Below are 19,305 nucleotides of genomic sequence, written 5' to 3'. Positions count from 1 at the left end.
CCTCTGCACCTAGAGGAGAGGAGGTTCTACCATCACCATAGACAGGGGAGATCCTCTACACCTAGAGGAGAGGTGGTTCTACCATCACCATAGACAGGGGGCATCCTCTGCACCTAGAGGAGAGGAGGTTCTACCATCACCATAGACAGGGGGCATCCTCTACACCTAAAGGAGAGGAGGTTCTACCATCACCATAGACAGGGGGCATCATCTACACCCAGAGGAGAGGAGTTTCTACCATCACCATAGACAGGGAGCATCCTCTTCACCTAGAGGAGAGGTGGTTCTACCATCAGCATAGACAGGAGGCATCATCTACACCCAGAGGAGAGGTGGTTCTACCATCACCATAGACAGGGGGCATCCTCTACACCTAGAGGAGAGGTGGTTCTACCATCACCATAGACAGGGGGCATCGTCTACACCTAGAGGAGAGGCGGTTCTACCATCACCATAGACAGGGGGCATCCTCTACACCTAGAGGAGAGTAGGTTCTACCATCATCATAGACAGGGAGCATCCTCTACACCTAAAGGAGAGGCCGGTCAACCATCGCCATAGACAGGGGACATCCTCTACACCTAGAGGAGAGGAGGTTCTACCATCACCATAGACAGGGGGCATCCTCTACACCTAGAGGAGAGGTGGTTCTACCATCAGCATAGACAGGAGGCATCCTCTACACCTAGAGGATAGGGGGTTCTACCATCACCATAGACAGGGGGCATCCTCTACACCTAGAGGATAGGGGGTTCTACCATCACCATAGACAGGGGGCATCCTCTACACATAGAGGAGAAGTGGTTCTACCATCACCATAGACAGGGGCCTAGAGGAGAGGCCTAGAGGAGAGGCAGTTCTACCATCATCATAGACAGGGGGCATCCTCTACACCTAGAGGAGAAGCGGTTCTACCATCACCATAGACAGGGAGCCTCTTCTACACCTAAAGGAAAGGCAGTTCTTTCATTGCTATAGACAGGAGGCATCATCTAGACTTAGAGGAGAGGCATTTCTACCATTACCATAAACAATGGGCATCCGCTACACCTAAAGAAGAGGTGGTTCTACCATTGTCATACACAGGGGGTATTGCCCTTTTCCGTATTTGTCTTTCCATTTTTTACTTTCCACACTTTAAAGCCAGGAACTTTTTCATGTTCGCTCTTACAATATTCTGCCACTGACCTCAGCTCCCCCCCCTCCACAATCTGTGCTAAAACGGTGGTGTCCTTGCAAAATGCTGCTTTTTATGCTGTTGATCACAAAACAGATGAGGATTTGTTAAATGGTCTCTGGCGCGATCATCCATGAACATGACAATATTATTGAGTAATTTAGGACTTTTTTTTTTCTTTTTTTTTCACTAATTCTTAGACCATCTAGGGTACATTAACCCTAGATGGTCAGATCGCTCCTACCATATACTGCAATACTTCTGTATTGCAATATATGGCATTTTTGCAGCTCATTCATTACAATGAGCCACTGGCTCATTGTAACGAATCTGCAGAAGCCATTAAGTCTTGGGTCAAACAAAGACCCGAGGCTACCATGGCAACTGATTGCCGCCCCCTGATGACGTTCGGGGGCGCAGTGATCGTAATAAAGATGGCGACGCCCACGCACCGCCGTCTTTTAAATGCTGCCGGCGACTTTGCCGGCGGCAATGAAAGGGTTAATAGCCGTTATTGGCGGTGGGGGTTATTGGCGGTGGGGGTTTGCTGCAATATGCAACAACCCCCTCCTCTGTATGAGCGCAGAGTGTTAAGGGGTTAATAAAACCAGAACTTACGCTGGGTATAAGATGGATATTTTAGGCTCCTTATTTATATGCGGTAAAGTTTATCTACAAGGTATATTTATACTTTAATTATTTAAAGGGAACCTGTCACAACATTTTTCACAAAAGAGCCCAATTAAATAAATGTCCCCCTTCTTTTAGCTAAAATTTGTTTTCCTTACATTCCCATGAAATCAACTTTGTTCTCTTACCTGGCATACAGCCTAAAGCCAGAGATGGCCAGAGCAGCTTTGCCCCATGTCCCATGTCTTTTCTTAGCATCAGCACTTCATGTCATGTGACCTGAGTGATGTCATTTAAGGTTCTTTAACCACTAATATTTTCAAAATCCACCCATGTATGCATCTTATCACATGAAATCATAGCATGCTTCTATGGACTTCTACTCCTCTACTCTAGAAATACTCACCTCTACTCCGATTCATATTGATCCCAACCCTATTCATTGCTAGTCTTGACATATTGGGATCACCTAGAAAAGAAAGTTATAATTAGCAGCATGGAGTGCAGGAACAAGATGTCCAGAGCTCTGGGCTGCTAATTATTCATGTATCCTCCCTCTCCCATGCTGCCAGCTTATGTAGAGACGGGCTAAACGGAGGAGGATAGCAAAGAAGCTGAAGGTCATATGTAATAACTGTGATAGGCAAATTGTTCTACAACCTAAAAGCTTTATCATCTCCAGTCATTATGTAACCAGTTTTGTATCCAAGCCTCATTCAAGTCCCTGGTAATGAGTTGCAATACCAAGCACAGCCACTATACAATGTACAGTGTCATGTTTGGTAAGCTTTGAAATGGCTGCAGTTGTTATTTGAATATTTTTAAACAAGTGGGGGTGATATATTATCCACCCAAGGTAAAAGTGATCAATAAAAAAGAATCATGTAAAACCCCTTTGACACCCCTTATCTTAAAATATAAAGTTTACAGCATTATGGTATGTAACATAGGAAATATGAAGTTGAAATTTCCAAAATCTGTAATTATAGTTAATTTAGCAAAGTGATACGTAAGAAAAGTGCTAATTACCTTCTCTTATTATCCTCCAGGGGCGGAAAAATACTTCATGGAGTAGAAGACTTGGATACTGTGGGTGTTCCCTGTACGTGGAATCCAACCTGTGTATAAGTGGAGGAATAGTGGCGTGGCCAAAGCGAAAAGCCGCTGTAGAAAATATATTAGAAATGGAGGGGTTGATGTTCTTGTTGTATCCTTGGTAATTTCCAACATACTTCTGAAAAGCTGAAGGACCCAGAATTTTTGGAATGTAGTCCCGTATGGTGATGATCTAAAATTAAAACATTTAGTATATGAATGGAATTTTCATTATTATTTAATTTTTGTCCTGCATAATGTGCTTTTCTGTATGCATTATTTATTTAAAACATGGTAATACATGGAAATGGTATTGAAGGATATATTAAATTTGTGTTTTGGTGTCTATCACATATAAAGACTTTAAATGAGTTTTTAGAATTTTAAAATGAATGACGTAAGATAGGTCAAGAATATCAGAATGGTGGGGGCCAGTGTCTGGCAAGCTCACAGTTAGTTTAAAGAGGTAGATGGTGAACCAACATTATAAAGAAACGGAATTACACATCTCTATGCACTGGGGCAGGTTCATATGACGAGCCCCATCTATGCCACTTTTCTAGTTTTCTGCTCCACATGCCATGTTGGGCGTGTCGGTTTTGCGTGTTAGTTGGACTGGGGCCTAAACACCCTTGCCTGTTGTAGTTACTTTAGCCAGTAAACCAGCAGAAACTGTATCTAAAATTTCCAACTAACAGGTCCGACTTGGCGGATATCACTTCTGGATCTATTAAGAGGCCAAAGCCTGGGGGCGTGGCTAACCACCGTCCAAGATGGCCGCGTGAATCAAGAGCTCCTGATCCCTGGTGCCGATTCCGCCCGAATACAGGAGAGCACGCTGGCACCGAAGCTCCGTCAGCGCTCCGACAGGGAGCAGAAGCCCTCCGCTACCCAGCAGAGGCGATCCCGGGGTGTAACTCAGCCCCTGGACCGCTACCTGAAGCCGATCACCCCGCCGGCTGAACGGCGGGAGCACGTGCAGCCGCCATCTTCTGCAGTGCACAGAGGAGCAGAGAGGACCGCGGCCGGTGGAGAGTCCCGCATCGCGACGAATATGTCGCCAACAGCGCCAAGCAGACGCCCCGGCACCACTAAACCACCACCGCTGCAGGGGAAGGGTGAGTCGGCGCGGGCTAAGGCCCAGACAGCCACGATCCCCTCCAGACCGCAAAGCACCTCAGAAGACAAGGTGCAGGAGAGGTCCACAAAGGGAAGCAAAAGCCCCATTGAGCCACCCTCCAAGCAGCACCCTGTTAAGGAAGGGAAATTATACAGTGCAGCAGCACGTGCAGGGCACCGACAGGTGTCCCATCCAACATCCCCTCACCTTCCAAAGCCTCAGAGAGAGCAGAAAGCTCCCCATTACCGGGATCCTCTGCAGTGGGACCCAGAAGACATGCAGGAGGAAGACATAGGGGCTACCCCATCTTTCACCAGATATCAAGAGCCATCCCCAGTATGGGCCTCATCCCCTGAATCACATACAGGATCAGAAGAGAAACTTTCCTCACTACAAGAGGTGACGTCCTTACAAACATATTTGCAGAACCTTCCTACCAAAGAGGATTTTAAAATGCTTCTCACGGAGGTAAAAGATGCCTTTAAATCTGAGATCACTGAGATAAGGCAAGACTTACAGCACATGGCGGGCCGTATAGAAGTCGTAGAAACAACAACAGATGATAACAGGCGTACCATGTCGCAAGTTCAGATGACAGTAGCATCCCACACTGATGTCCTGAGAGATATGACTAGACACTTGGAAGACTTAGACAATCGGGGCAGACGAAATAATATAAGGGTGCGGGGAATCCCGGAAGTGAGTGGAAAAGAAGATGTGAAAGCCACCCTGACATCTTTGTTCACTAAGGTGCTGGAGGATGATGCGATACAGATTTGAAAGAGCCCATAGGGCATTACGACCAAAATCGTCATCTGCTTATCCTAGGGATATTATATGCTGTCTGCAGGACTTTGAGCTCAAGGAACGTATAATGTTTGCTGCTAGGAAGCACAGAGAGGTGGGTTTTCAAGGAGCAAAGATACAATTATTTCAAGACCTATCCTGGATAACTCTGCAAAAAAGGAGACACCTGCGCCCTCTACTGGATATTTTGAGACAACACGGCATATTGTACAAGTGGGGCTTCCCATTTGCCCTTACAGCAACAAAGGACAGCAGATCAGCCACCCTACGTTCCTACTATGATTTGGAGTCCTTCTGCAGCACCTGGGACATTCCGATAGCAGACATCAGCGACTGGGAAATCGCCTACCCACCTCCCATTCTGCCGCCGGTCTGGAACACAGTACAGAAAAAGAAAAGGAGAAGGCCCTCAGGGGGCTCACAAAGAAGTTCACCGACCTGAAAGGCCTTGTTTACATAGCGGTATCCTTTACAACCTAGTTCAACTGAAGACTGCAGCTACTTAATGGTGCTATTATTACGCACGTTAATGGTGCCAGGGATCAGGGTTTTGTTATGTTTAATACGAATTTTGTTTTGTGACGGAATTGGTGTTGAAATTGTTAAAAGTGTTATAAAATTAATAGAGCGGGGCTGTGGTTGCGTACTCCCTCATACTAAGGGCCATACCTAGGTCTCCCTGATTAACACAGAGAGGCCTGGGCCAGCCGGCTACACCCCCTCGCAGAAGCAGGAGAGGCGGTTGGTACAGGACCCTAACCAGGGGAGGGAAGTTAGTCCCTACCCCTGAGTATAGATACTTGGTTAGTATTGTAGTAAGTGTTAAATTTGTCCTGTGATCCCCCCCCCCCCCTCCCTATCCCTCCCTTGTTTTTCCTTTCTCTCTCATCCTCTTTTCCAGAAGATTATTTAGGACACCGCAGAGGAAGACTAGGCATATCTCTTTCAGCTACGCTACAACTACCTAAGGAGGGAGTTAACCAACTCTGCGACCGACTTCACTCCTCCACTCCACGAGTAGACAAGGCCAGTCTACGGCTAGAACCGGAATCAGGTAGCATCAGTAGATTTTACACTTGGGACTAGGTTCTAATACTCCCTGCAATATGGTCAGCCTTCTCACACTCAATGTAAAGGGCCTGAACTCCCCTGCAAAGCGGAGACTATTGCTCAAGGAACTTAAGGTACATAAAGCAGACGTAGTATTCCTGCAGGAAACCCATTTTGATTCTAAAGGCACATTCGCCTTTGTCAGCCATTTATATCCTGTATCATATGTAGCCTCACACGATAGCAAGAAAGCTGGGGTGGCGATCCTTCTATCCACAACATGCCCGATACAGGGGGTTTCGGCAGTGATAGACCCTATGGGTAGATATATTGTTCTGAGAGGTACTCTTAATGGAAACCCCATCCATCTATGCAACGTGTATGCTCCAAATTCCTCCCAAACTCAATTTCTCAGTAAGGTCCTGAACAAAATTTCTAAACTGCCACCAGCACCTTTACTGATAGGGGGAGACTTCAACCTCATTTTTTCTGAGAACATGGACAGATTAGCGCTAACAAATGCTCCCCCAAATAGGTCTCAAAAGGGTCTGGCTAATGCATTCCGTAAAGTGATAAGAAGCTTTGCGTTGTATGATTTATGGCGGGTGTGTAGACCTAGGGATAAGGCATACACTTTCTTCTCACCGCCTCATGGCACCCACACCCGCATAGATTACTTCTTCGGGGATACCCAGATTCTACGCTCATTACAGGATGCGGAGGTGGGCTCCATTTCGTGGTCAGACCATGCGCCGGTGACACTGAAACTGAGAGATGATTTTCATCACACACGCACTTGTCATTGGAGACTCAACGAAGCACTACTGAAAGCCCCCCACATTAAGGAAGCCTTGACCTTAGCGCTTACAGAATACTTTCGTTTTAACGTAGACTCGGTGCGTTTACAATCAACCCTGTGGGAAGCTCACAAGGCAGTGATAAGGGGACATTTTATAGAGCAGGGATCTAGGACTAAAAAAGATAGGATGAAACAGGAGTTGGAATTAAGAAAGGACATAGTAGCAGCGGAGGCAGATATGTTTGCAAGGCCCTCTACTAGGAAACTGAGAAGACTGATAGAACTACGGGAGTTGCTTAGGGAAGTCCAACTTAAGCAGGTAGAAAAATTGCTGACTTTTTCCAGGCAGCGATTTTATGAAAGGGGTAATAAAGCTCATACACTCCTACCACGACAATTACAGGACAGGAGAACTCATCAGACCCCCCATGTCATCCGAAACAGTTCAGGAACCCTCCTACATGACCCAATGGAAATAGCAGGGCAATTTCACAAATTTTTCTCCAACCTGTATTCCCTACCAGACACCCTACCTCAAACTCGTACAGAAAGGGAGGAACTTTTAAATGATTTCCTCGACTCTTGCTCTCTCCCCCGATTACCAGCAGAAGCTGTCAAATTACTAAATGCCCCAATCACGACGGAGGAAATTGAGGGGGTAGTGACGGACCTACCCAATGGGAAGGCACCGGGGCCAGACGGCCTGACGTACTTTTATTACCAGACATTCTTACAAATACTACTACCCCATATGTCAAAGGTATTCAACGCCTACATGACAGATGAGACCCCTCCACAATCCGCGACCCATTCATTTATCACTCTAATTCCCAAACCGGGTAAAGATCCGATGGATTGCGCGAGTTATAGGCCTATTGCTCTCCTTAATGCTGACCTTAAGATTTATACGAAAATTTTAGCCAACAGACTGATTCAGTGGCTCCCACAACTGATCCATAAGGATCAAGTGGGGTTCATACCGGGCCGTCAAGGGGGGGACAACACAAGGAGAGCAATTGACCTCATAGATGCGGTGAATAAGATGGATCGGCAGGCCTTACTACTGAGCTTGGATGCAGAAAAGGCCTTTGACAGGCTTAATTGGTCCTTTATGTCACAAGTCTTAAAACATGTGGGAATACGGGGGTCCTTTCTGCAGGCTATACAAGGACTATACACGAACCCATCAGCATCCATAAAACTACCACACGCCTCGTCCTTACCCATGCAAATTAGGAATGGGACGCGACAGGGTTGCCCCCTATCCCCCCTCCTTTTTGTCTTATGTATAGAGCCGTTAGCTGCTATAATTCGTCAAGATCCAGACATACAGGGCATTCACATTACAAAACAAAGAATTCAAATTGTCACTGTTTGCGGACGATATTCTCCTAACTCTGACAAGGCCATTGATATCCCTACCTAACCTGACAGCCAGACTGCGACACTTCGGTATTCTTTCAGGATACAAGGTAAATCAGTCCAAAACGGAAGCTCTGCCCATCAACATACCCGAGGACACAGTAAAGTTGCTGAAATCCAACTACAAATACTTGTGGAAAACAGCCACGTTAAAATACCTGGGAATAAATCTCACCCCATCCTATAAAACACTGTATGAACAAAATTTCCCGAAGCTGATTCGGGAGATCCAAGAGTTGCTAAACAGGTGGAATAATTTACCTCTATCTCTTTTTGGCAGAATAGCTTCTGTCAAAATGACAATACTACCCAAACTAATGTACCTATTTGAAGTTCTCCCAATCCCAGTACCCATGAGTGTTCTCAAATCGCTACAAGCCTCTCTCATCCGCTTTGTGTGGGCACAGAAGCGACATCGCGTGGCTAAATCTATCCTGCTTTTTTATAAATCTAAGGGGGGATTGTCCATGCCTGACTTGATCAAATATTATTGGGCGGCTCATCTGAGGCGTATCCCAGCATGGTCACAGCTCTGGGCCTACTCAAAGTGGATGGAAATTGAAAAATTATGGTTAGCCCCTCACCACCCTAACTCATTCCTGTGGTCCCAGAAGCTCTCGCCACCCTCCACACCAATGTTGGGCCCTATAGCATTCACGTTTAGCATATGGAATACCTGCAGGGCCAAATTTCCGCTTGTATCACAGGCCTCTGCATTGCAATCCTTCCTCCACACCCCAGCAACTGAAGAATTTATGACAGGGGCAGCAGTGAAACCGTGGCATGCAAAGGGCCTGTTCCGCTTTGCAGATATAGTGGACCACATGACCCTAAAAATTCTACCTTTTGAAACACTCCGGAAAAAGTATAATATCCCGCAATCCTCCCACTATCATTATCTGCAAATACGCCACTACTTACAAATCGTGAGTAAGTCAGATAGGGTCTCCAAACCCACAGAATTTGAGTATATATGCAAAACATCAACCCATACGGCAGGATTAATATCTGCAATATACTTGCTGTTACTACATCCTGACCCAGCAGTGCCTCCTTCTCACTCATATATGAAAAAATGGGAATTGATAGTGGGAAGCCCAATTTCAGCGGGGACTTGGCGAAGAATCTGGCAATATGCGGCCCAAACATCACTGTGTACAGCCTATAAGGAGAACCAATATAAGCTGCTGCTCCATTGGTACCACACCCCCGCTTTTTTACACCAAATATTCCCAAATGTTTCAGATAGATGTTGGAGATGTGGGCTAGAAAGGGGAACCCTACAGCACATTTTTTGGACATGTACTCTTATACAGCCATTCTGGGAAGGTGTAGGAAAGCTGATTAAGGATGTCCTTGCAATAGAGGTCCCCCTGAATCCGCTGTTTTATTTGCTGAATGTCACTGACTTCCCAGTAGCTAAAGCTACCAGAAAACTTTGCCTACACATTCTCACCGCTGCTCGCTGCTTGATTGCACAGCACTGGAAAAAACAAAGCCCTCCAACTCATACCAATCTATTAGCAAGGGTGAGAGAAGTCAGAAGTATGGAGAATATGACGGCCTCCATGAATAACCAAGCGGATCTCTTTGTTAAAGTGTGTCCCTGGGTCCCTGGGACTTGTATTGGGCAACGAACATATAGGAACAATACCTGTGTCCTCGAGCACGGAAGTATTGATAGACTTCTACTATCTGAGACCACTTCCCCTCCCACCCCCTATTCCTCCCCAGATGTGTCTGTCTTGTGCTTGTTATGTTTTATGTCTTATTCTTGGGCAGTAAGCCCCAAAGCAGATGCTTGTTAAATTTTTTTTTTTTTCAATGTTTAAAAAAAAAATAAGAGGCTAGTTCATTCCTTCCATTGCTCAAATGTCTGTATTGCACTTATTATTGTATTCGAATGTTACAGAATAGAAGTGTTACATAACTTGTAAATGTTTGTATCTTTAATATATTTAAAATAAAAATACAGTTAAAAAAAAAAAAAGAGGCCAAAGCCTCTCAGTAGATATGGGAAACCATGTATCAGCGGGGTGGAGGGGAATTTAAGACTGGTGTGCAAATCTATCCTATCTGCAAGCAGGATGTTATAGAGCAGGAGGAGCTAAGCAGATTATACATAGTAACCTATCTGCAGGCAGCATGTAATAGAGCAGGAGGAGCCAAGCACATTGTACATAGGGAGTTGTGCGCCAACATATGATAGCCCCGTTGTTGCTTCAGCACAGCCGGATACATCAAAAGGCTTCGGCCTTCCAATGTACCCGGCAAGGGCCTGCGCAAAGCTCTTTTCATATATGAAAATTTGCTAGCTGTAGCGAGCAAGGCATTCCTGTCCCTGCGCCAGCCCACTTCCCGTCGGCCGTACCCACCCTTTGGCCGGCTGCGTTCCCCCCTGATGTGGAGGTGGTGGAAAGGGGGAAATAATCATAAGTTCTAGCAATAAGCTAGCATTTGTGAATATTTCAGAACTTGATATAAGCATCCCATAGTGTCCTTTCTTCCTTCTGCCTCAAGTCTGTCTGTATTCCTCTTCTCTCTGCTCCATGCCCGCTTTCCTCTTCTCTCTGCTCCATGCCCATTTTCCTCTGCTCCATGCCTGTATTCTTCTTCTCTCTTCTCCATGCCTACATTCCTCTTCGTTCTGCTCCATGCCCATATTCTTCTTTGTTTTGCTCCATGCCTGTATTCCTCTTCTCTCTGCTCCATACCCGTATTCCTCCTCCCTCTGCTCCATGCCCGTATTCCTCTTCCCTCTGCTCCAGGCCCGTATTCCTCTTCCCTCTGCTCCATGCCCATATTCCTCTTCTCTCTGCTCCATGCCCGTATTCCTCTTCCCTCTTCTGTTTGCCCATATTCCTCTTCCCTCTGCTACATGCCCGTATTCCTCTTCTCTCTGCCACATGTCTGTATTCCTCTTCCCTCTGCTCCATACCCATATTCCTCTTCCCTCTGCTCCATGCCCGTATTCCTCTTCCCTCTCCTCCATGCCCGTAATCCTCTTCTCTCTGCTCCATGCCCGTATTCCTCTTTCCTGTGATCCATGCTCGTATTTCTCTTCTCTCTGCTCCATGCCCGTATATCTCTTCCCTCTGCTCCATGCCCGTATTCCTCTTCCCTCTGCTCCATGCCCGTATTCCTCTTCCCTCTCCTCCATGCCCGTATTCCTCTTCCCTCTGCTCCATGCCCGTATTCCTCTTTCCTGTGATCCATGCCCGTATTCCTCTTCTCTCTGCTCCATGCTCGTATTTCTCTTCCATCTGCTCCATGCCCGTTTTCCTCTTCCCTCTGCTCCATGCCCGTATTCCTCTTCCCTCTTCTGTTTGCCCATATTCCTCTTCCCTCTGCTCCATGCCCGTATTCCTCTTCTCTCTGCAGCATGTCTGTATTCCTCTTCCCTCTGCTCCATGCCCATATTCCTCCTCCCTCTGCTCCATGCCCGTATTCCTCTTCCCTCTGCTCCATGCCCGTATTCCTCTTCCCTCTCCTCCATGCCCGTATTCCTCTTCTCTCTGCTCCATGCCCGTATTCCTCTTCCCTCTGCTCCATGCCCGTATTCCTCTTTCCTGTGATCCATGCCCGTATTCCTCTTCTCTCTGCTCCATGCTCGTATTTCTCTTCCATCTGCTCCATGCCCGTATTCCTCTTCCCTCTGCTCCAGGCCCATATTCCTCTTCTCTCTGCTCCATGCCCGTATTCCTCTTCCCTCTTCTGTTTGCTCATATTCCTCTTCCCTCTGCTCCATGCCCGTATTCCTCTTCTCTCTGCCGCATGTCTGTATTCCTCTTCCCTCTGCTCCATGCCCATATTCCTCCTCCCTCTGCTCCATGCCCGTATTCCTCTTCCCTCTGCTCCATGCCCGTATTCCTCTTCTCTCTGCTCCATGCCCGTATTCCTCTTCCCTCTGCTCCATGCCCGTATTCCTCTTCCCTCTGCTCCATGCCCGTATTCCTCTTCCCTCTGCTCCATGCCCGTATTCCTCTTCTCTCTGCTCCATGCCCGTATTCCTCTTCCCTCTGCTCCATGCCCGTATTCCTCTTCTCTCTGCTCCATGCCCGTATTCCTCTTCCCTCTGCTCCATGCCCGTATTCCTCTTTCCTCTGCTCCATGCCCGTATTCCTCTTCCGCTTTTCTCTGCTCCATGACCGTATTCCTCTTCTACGCTTGCATAACCAACTTTATATAGCCTGTCTGTAGTCTTAAAATTATGAGGTTTCCTTCGCTTTCTGTAGAGCGTTGAGATAACAATAACTAAACTTTACTGTTTCTTGTCAAAAATCTAGATTTGTGATGTTAGCAAGCTACTTATTAAGACACGCACTGTAAGAACTTGCCAGGCTTACACTTTTTTAGCTCTCTATTAGCCTCCATGACCCCATCTAAAGTACTCCCTCTCTGGCCAGCTGCTACTTCTCGAAATTGAAGACACAAAAATTGGTTCATAATAGAATTCCTGACCTTATATTTATTGCCAAACATCCACACCATGACTTAACATTTCCATGTTTCTGTGTTATTAGCGCTGCTAACATTTTTTATATTTGGCACAAGGTTTCTGCAGAAATAGCTATTGCCTTTAATCTAATATCCAGGCCCCTTATCTGCTTTCTTTGTGCGGACGAATATCTAATGTGTGTTCCTGTCCACGGCCTGGATCGATGGAACAATGCGCAGATGTTTAATCGGATTTGCACCTTCTAAAACACATTTCTGGCAGGAAAAAATAAATAAAAGAAATCTTCGTGAACACACGAATTTACCTGAAAACAATATGAGGTTATTATTAGAACACTTGTTAGAGCCCAGGGTGAATAGAGAGAACTATGACATGGCAATGCTGCCAAAATGCCAGGGGGACTTTATCAAAAACGCTCAAATCTGTAGATCGCTATACAGTATATAACCATAATCTGTAGAGAATAGCACCTATAACCCCCCAAAGGTCTCCTACTATGTCCACCTCAATGTGTGACTATAAGCCTGTGATCTAGAATTTATATCAAGTCATCTATGTTGTTTACTAATTTGATTTATTTGATGGCAATATTCACACCACGTTTTTTTTTACATACCCTCAACATAAATACCAGGAAAGCTCCCGGCATATACTTTGAGTGTATCTATTGACATATACTGCCAGATGGAGGCATCTGATACTTCTGTATCCTATACTGCTCAAAACTGAGTAGCCAAAGACACAGCAAGCTGCATCTTTTCATCCTGCTTCCTCCTGCTGAGAAATGTATGGAGGCCATAATAGCTTATGGGGGATGGATGCAACACAATTGAATCCACTGAATTTACTCTTTGGAAGGTCCCCAGTGATCTATCTATCCATATAACGGCAGTGGGGAAAACACTCTGAACATTGGCAGCAGCCAACTACTATCTACTGCCAGTGTTCACTTTGCCCGCTTTCATGGGGAAGGGGAGGGGGAGGAGCAATAGAATCGGGCACATTTACTCACCCGTCCGAAGGAGTTTCCGAAAATGCATTGTTCGAGGACAATGCACTGTGCCGCGATTCACTAACATTGTGCGCCCGATATCCTGCATCTGTCGCTTCCACGCTCAGTCCAAATCAGTCACGCCTCCATGATTTCTGTGCACCAAAATCTGATCACATGCAACAGATCTAATGACCTTCTTAATACCTGTCCCAGCGGCCCAAATCCTGAATACAATAAACAATCCAACGGAAATGTGACCCGCGGACCCTTAGTAAATAAGCCCCAATGTATTTTCTATAGTTTGAATAAAACACCTAAGAATACAATTATAAATGGCATTTGTGATACCAAATAAAATCACCTGCGCTAATATAGGTATTCTCTCATGCTCATCCTTTTGGGAACTACCGCTTTAATGTATAGTATGAATATCTGATGCTGTGCTTAGACTCGAAACAACATGAAAGCCGTAAAGTAGCTGCGTTGTCATCAGACAATACTCTTATTCTGAACAGAAGATGCAACTTTCTGGCTCTATACTTTGAGTATCATTGTTATCGGCAGAAGAGTTTGTTTTATCTAATGCTTATGATGGAGCGGAGTCTTATTATTCACACAAATATACAGTCTTGCAGCTTTCTTCATTATGTCCTCAAGCTGCCATACTTTATTCCTTTTCATGTAATATTCTTTTCATTGGCAAAGCCAGAAAAAAATCTTCTCCTTCACACAAAAGGGGAAAAAAAATCCTCTTTCAGAATGTGAGAACTTCGCTTACAAAATTTACAAGTGCGGCGGCGTGCTGAGCCTGTGTCTGGAAGGAAAATAATTCTAATATTTTATTTTAAATAGGAGTCCTTAGAACCTAATGTTATCCTCATAAACTACAGCGATTCCTTTAATCTGTTACCAGATCGTCTGGCGCTCGATTAATAATTCAGAAAACGGGACGTCTACAACTGAGTCAATAGTGACAGCGGTAGATTTTATTTTTGGCTTTTCCCTTAATCTTATGTTAAACAGAGACTTTTAGTAAAAATAGATGCTGTAATTTGTGTGTATGTGAGCGTCATGGAGTTCCTATAGCTACAATGGGGCCTCTTAAATACTTACCTTTTAAAGATGGCAAAATTAGATGTATATGTCCCATTCCCCCTGGACCACCCATAGACCCAAATATGAACCTCCTGCTACTAAACTTGATGGACAACCAATTTTGGGAAACGGTTTGAGAAGCCGTCCCTGTGTCTTAACGGGACATGACTCAATTCACTGGGAGTGGGAGTAAAGTTTTGAAAAATGCACTGATGTTACAAAACCATTTTCATGCACATGCAACACCCCTGCCAATGCAAAGGGTTAGGTAGGTGTTGGGAAACTCAACCCTCTACATGTCGGGAGCTGCTGAACACCTCACCTTCCCTAGGACCTGAGCTCCAACCAGTTACCTCCATCCAGCTGTAGGTTTTGCTGCTGTTGGGGCCGTTGCTTATTCTAATAAAAAACTGTAAGTCATACTTCACCAACGTGCCTCTGAGTGATCCCTGGAATCGGCTGTACACCACCAAGGGCGCCCAATCCTCCATAACCAAGGATCCCTATCCACACATGGGGGTTGCCCCAGAGAGAAACCTACTCAGCCTCTCCCTAATTATTCTTGCATGCACCACTCGCTGGAGACCTGCCAGGCTGTGGTTAAGGCCTCGGCTTCTGATACCAAGCCGCGTGATCATGGCAGTGCTCTAGGCCGCACCAGCCAGCAGCTCCGGTATCCAGGACCCTAGCTTCCTACAGCCACCGAAAAGGGCAGGCCCCAGTGAAGGGTGTTGCACATACAGTGATGTCATAATTGCAGGAGAATGTAGGCAGCAATAAATAAAACCTATAAACACCTGTCCCAGTGCACACAAGAACTGTTCAGCAGCCTAGGAAAAAAAAAATACAACTACAGTGATGTTTTTCTGCCATAATGCTTACAGTGATGCCATAATACAGAAATACTACACACAGTGATGTCACAGCAGCGGAGTAATGCAGACAGTGATGTCACAGTAAAGAAATGTAGGGATACTAAACACAGCAGCTATTTTTGTGGCTCAGCAATAAATGTGCAAACTTCAACTAAGCAGTAACTCGCCCCTTTATGTGCACATTTTCTGTCTTGTCGGACACAGCAGCAGTGACACACAAAACTGGCGCAGACACTTTATAAATACATGTACTAGTAGTGTACATGTCCTTCCCCGTGCAAAGTCAGGCAGAAAACTGGCGCAAACGTTTAGTAAATGTGGGTCACATTGTTGTTACAGTAAAGAGACAAAACACGTAGGGCCTCTTTACTAAGGGGAAGAATCGCCGGATTTCCCGAATATTACCATTTTGCACCGTTTTTCCCTGTATTGCCCCGGGTTTTTGGCGCACACGTTCGGATTGTGTCGCCGGCTTGCATGCGACAGAAATCGGGGGGTGTAGCCGTTGGAAAACCTGACGGATTTGAAAACAACGTGGAATTTAAAAAAGGATTTGTGTCGCTTGACACCCACTTACAGAAGAAAGTGAACGCCGGCGGACCTTAGCGCAGCAGCGACACCTAGTGGACATCGGGCGCACGAACCTTAGAGAATCCCGGCAGAACCAGAATCCTCGTCGGAGAACGCGCCGCTGGTTCGCGACTTGCCTGGGTAAGTAAATGAGACCCATTGTGATGTCACAGTACAGGAATAATGCACACAATGATGTCACAGTATTGGGATACTACATACAGTGATGACACAGTACAGAGATAATACACACAGTGATGTCACAGTACAGAGATAATACACACAGTTATGTCACAGTACAGGGATAATACACACAGCGATGTCACAGTACAGGGATAATACACACAGCGATGTCACAGTACAGGGATAATACACACAGCGATGTCACAGTACAGGGATAATACACACAGCGATGTCACAGTACAGGGATAATACACACAGTGATGTCACAGTGCAGGGATAATACACACAGTGATGTCACAGTACAGAGATAATACACACAGAGATGACACAGTACAGGGATAATACACACAGTGATGTCACAGTACAGGGATAATACACACAGTGATGTCACAGTACAGGGATAATATACACAGTGATGTCACAGTACAGGGATAATACACACAGTGATGTCACAGTACAGGGATAATACACACAGTGATGTCACAGTACAGGGATAATACACACAGTGATGTCACAGTACAGGGATAATACACACAGCGATGTCACAGTACAGGGATAATACACACAGTGATGTCACAGTACAGAGATAATACACACAGTTATGTCACAGTACAGGGATAATACACACAGTGATGTCACAGTACAGGGATAATACACACAGTGATGTCACAGTACAGGGATAATACACACAGCGATGTCACAGTACAGGGATAATACACACAGCGATGTCACAGTACAGGGATAATACACACAGTGATGTCACAGTACAGAGATAATACACACAGTTATGTCACAGTACAGGGATAATACACACAGTGATGTCACAGTACAGGGATAATACACACAGCGATGTCACAGTACAGGGATAATACACACAGCGATGTCACAGTACAGGGATAATACACACAGCGATGTCACAGTACAGGGATAATACACACAGCGATGTCACAGTACAGGGATAATACACACAGCGATGTCACAGTACAGGGATAATACACACAGCGATGTCACAGTACTGTGATAATACTGTGGGAATTTGGCCCAGTAGAGACCGTGGTAGCGGGGTGCTGTGATGCAGTTCAAGACAGTGACACCAAGGTACAGTCCAAAACAGGTCTAGCCTGCGTTTATTGTAGCAGCACAATAAAACAGCCTTCACATTCAGGCATTAAACAAACAAGAATCCTACCCGTCAGGGTGCTAACTATACAAGTATTCCACTAACTCACCACTATACAAAATCACTTGGCTGCTCCAGGCACAGAGGTCAGGGCTGTGTGCTCTCCAGCCTCCTTCCACAGAGAGACAACACTTCCAGCTCTGCTGAGCGGTTTAAAAAAAAAGACTGATTGGCTGTTCCCACCACCTGTGTCCAAGGTGCTGGACACCCAACCTCAGCACTAAGGCCTTGCATAATAGCAAAACCTAGGGGAAACATACCGCCCATCCACAGTTAACCCCTTCAGTGTCTCACATACCCTCCCCCTCTGTTTGACCCTGTGGGGGCGAACACTTTTGGCCATCAGGCAGTGGGTACGAGACAGGGCATCGGCATTCCCATGCAGCTTTCCTGCTCGATGTTCTACCGTGAACTTGAAATTTTGTAACATTAGGAACCACCTTGTGACCCTGGCGTTCCTCTCTTTGGCCTGACTCATCCAGGTGAGGGGAGAGTGATCGGTCACTAGTGTAAACTGTCGCCCTATCAAGTAATACCTCAGGGATTCCAGAGCCCATTTTATCGCCAAGCACTCCCTCTCAACTATGCTATAGTTCTTCTCAGGGGGTGTGAGCTTGCGGCTCAGGAAGGTCACGGGATGTTCCTCACCGTCCACTACTTGGGACAGGACAGCCCCTAAGCCCACGTCCGAAGCGTCAGTCTGCACAATAAAGGTCTTGGTGAAGTTAGGGGTGATCAGTACCGGTCCCTCGCACAAAACCGTCTTAAGTCGCTGAAACGCCCCCTCAGCCTCTTCACTCCACTTTACCATCACCACCCTGCTATCCTTGGTCAGGTCAGTCAGGGGTGCCGCTATGGTAGCAAAATCGGGGATAAATCGGCGATGATAGCCCACTATGCCTAGGAAAGCCCTCACTTGCTTTTTGCTCATAGGTCGTGGCCACTGCTGGATCGCCTCTACTTTATTTACTTGGGGTTTGATGACACCTCGCCCAATACGGTACCCCAGGTAACGGGCCTCTTCCAGACCCAGTGCACATTTTTGGGGGTTCGCTGTCAACCCTGCTGCCCTCAGGGAGTCTACCACTGCTTGCACCTTGGCCAGGTGACTCTCCCAATCGTTACTATAAACTATGATGTCATCAAGGTAGGCCGAGGCATATCTCCGGTGAGGTTTTAGGACGAGATCCATTAACCTCTGGAATGTGGCGGGAGCCCCATGTAGCCCAAAGGGGAGTACCACGTACTGAAAAAGCCCATCAGGAGTAACAAAAGCGGTCTTCTCTTTGGCCCTGTCAGTAAGGGGTACCTGCCAATACCCTTTCGTCAGGTCAAGGGTGGAGAAGAATCTAGCCTGTCCAAGTCGTTCTATCAACTCGTCAACTCTGGGCATAGGATAAGAATCAAATTTGGACACCTCGTTCAACTTCCTAAAGTCATTGCAGAACCGTAGGGAACCATCAGGTTTGGGAATCAACACAATAGGACTCGACCAGTCACTTTTAGACTCCTCGATAACCCCCAGGTCTAACATCTGCCTGATTTCTTCGGATATGGCAAGCCGGCGCGCTTCAGGGACCCGGTAGGGTTTTTGGTGTACCCGGATGTGGGGTTCGGTTATGATATTATGCTTGATGACTGAAGTACGTCCCGGTAACTTAGAGAACACATCCACATTTCGGAGCACAAACTCCTTCGCTTCCTGAATCTGGGCCCTGGAGAGGGACTCCGAGATTCGTACTTCAGGCACCTTGGCATTGGGTACACCTACCTCCGGTGTCCCCTTCTTGGGGACAGACGCTTTTTCTACTCCCACGGCCATCAGGGACTCTCTTTCCCTCCATGGCTT

At 46.2% G+C, this 19,305-nt stretch overlaps 1 protein-coding gene across 1 annotated transcript in view; it reads right to left on the bottom strand.

Moving 5' to 3' along the window:
• Nucleotides 1–19,305, bottom strand: part of TPO (thyroid peroxidase) — a 94,698-nt gene that overhangs the window by 26,879 nt on the left and 48,514 nt on the right. The window contains exon 7 of the mRNA XM_072143486.1: nt 2,837–3,095. Within this exon, the coding sequence (XP_071999587.1) occupies nt 2,837–3,095 (259 nt within the window). The remainder of the gene's footprint in view (nt 1–2,836; nt 3,096–19,305) is intronic.

Source organism: Engystomops pustulosus, chromosome 3 (genome assembly GCF_040894005.1).
Source record: "Engystomops pustulosus chromosome 3, aEngPut4.maternal, whole genome shotgun sequence".
NCBI classification, from domain to species: domain Eukaryota; kingdom Metazoa; phylum Chordata; class Amphibia; order Anura; family Leptodactylidae; genus Engystomops; species Engystomops pustulosus.
This window is presented reverse-complemented; position numbering and strand designations above follow the sequence as displayed.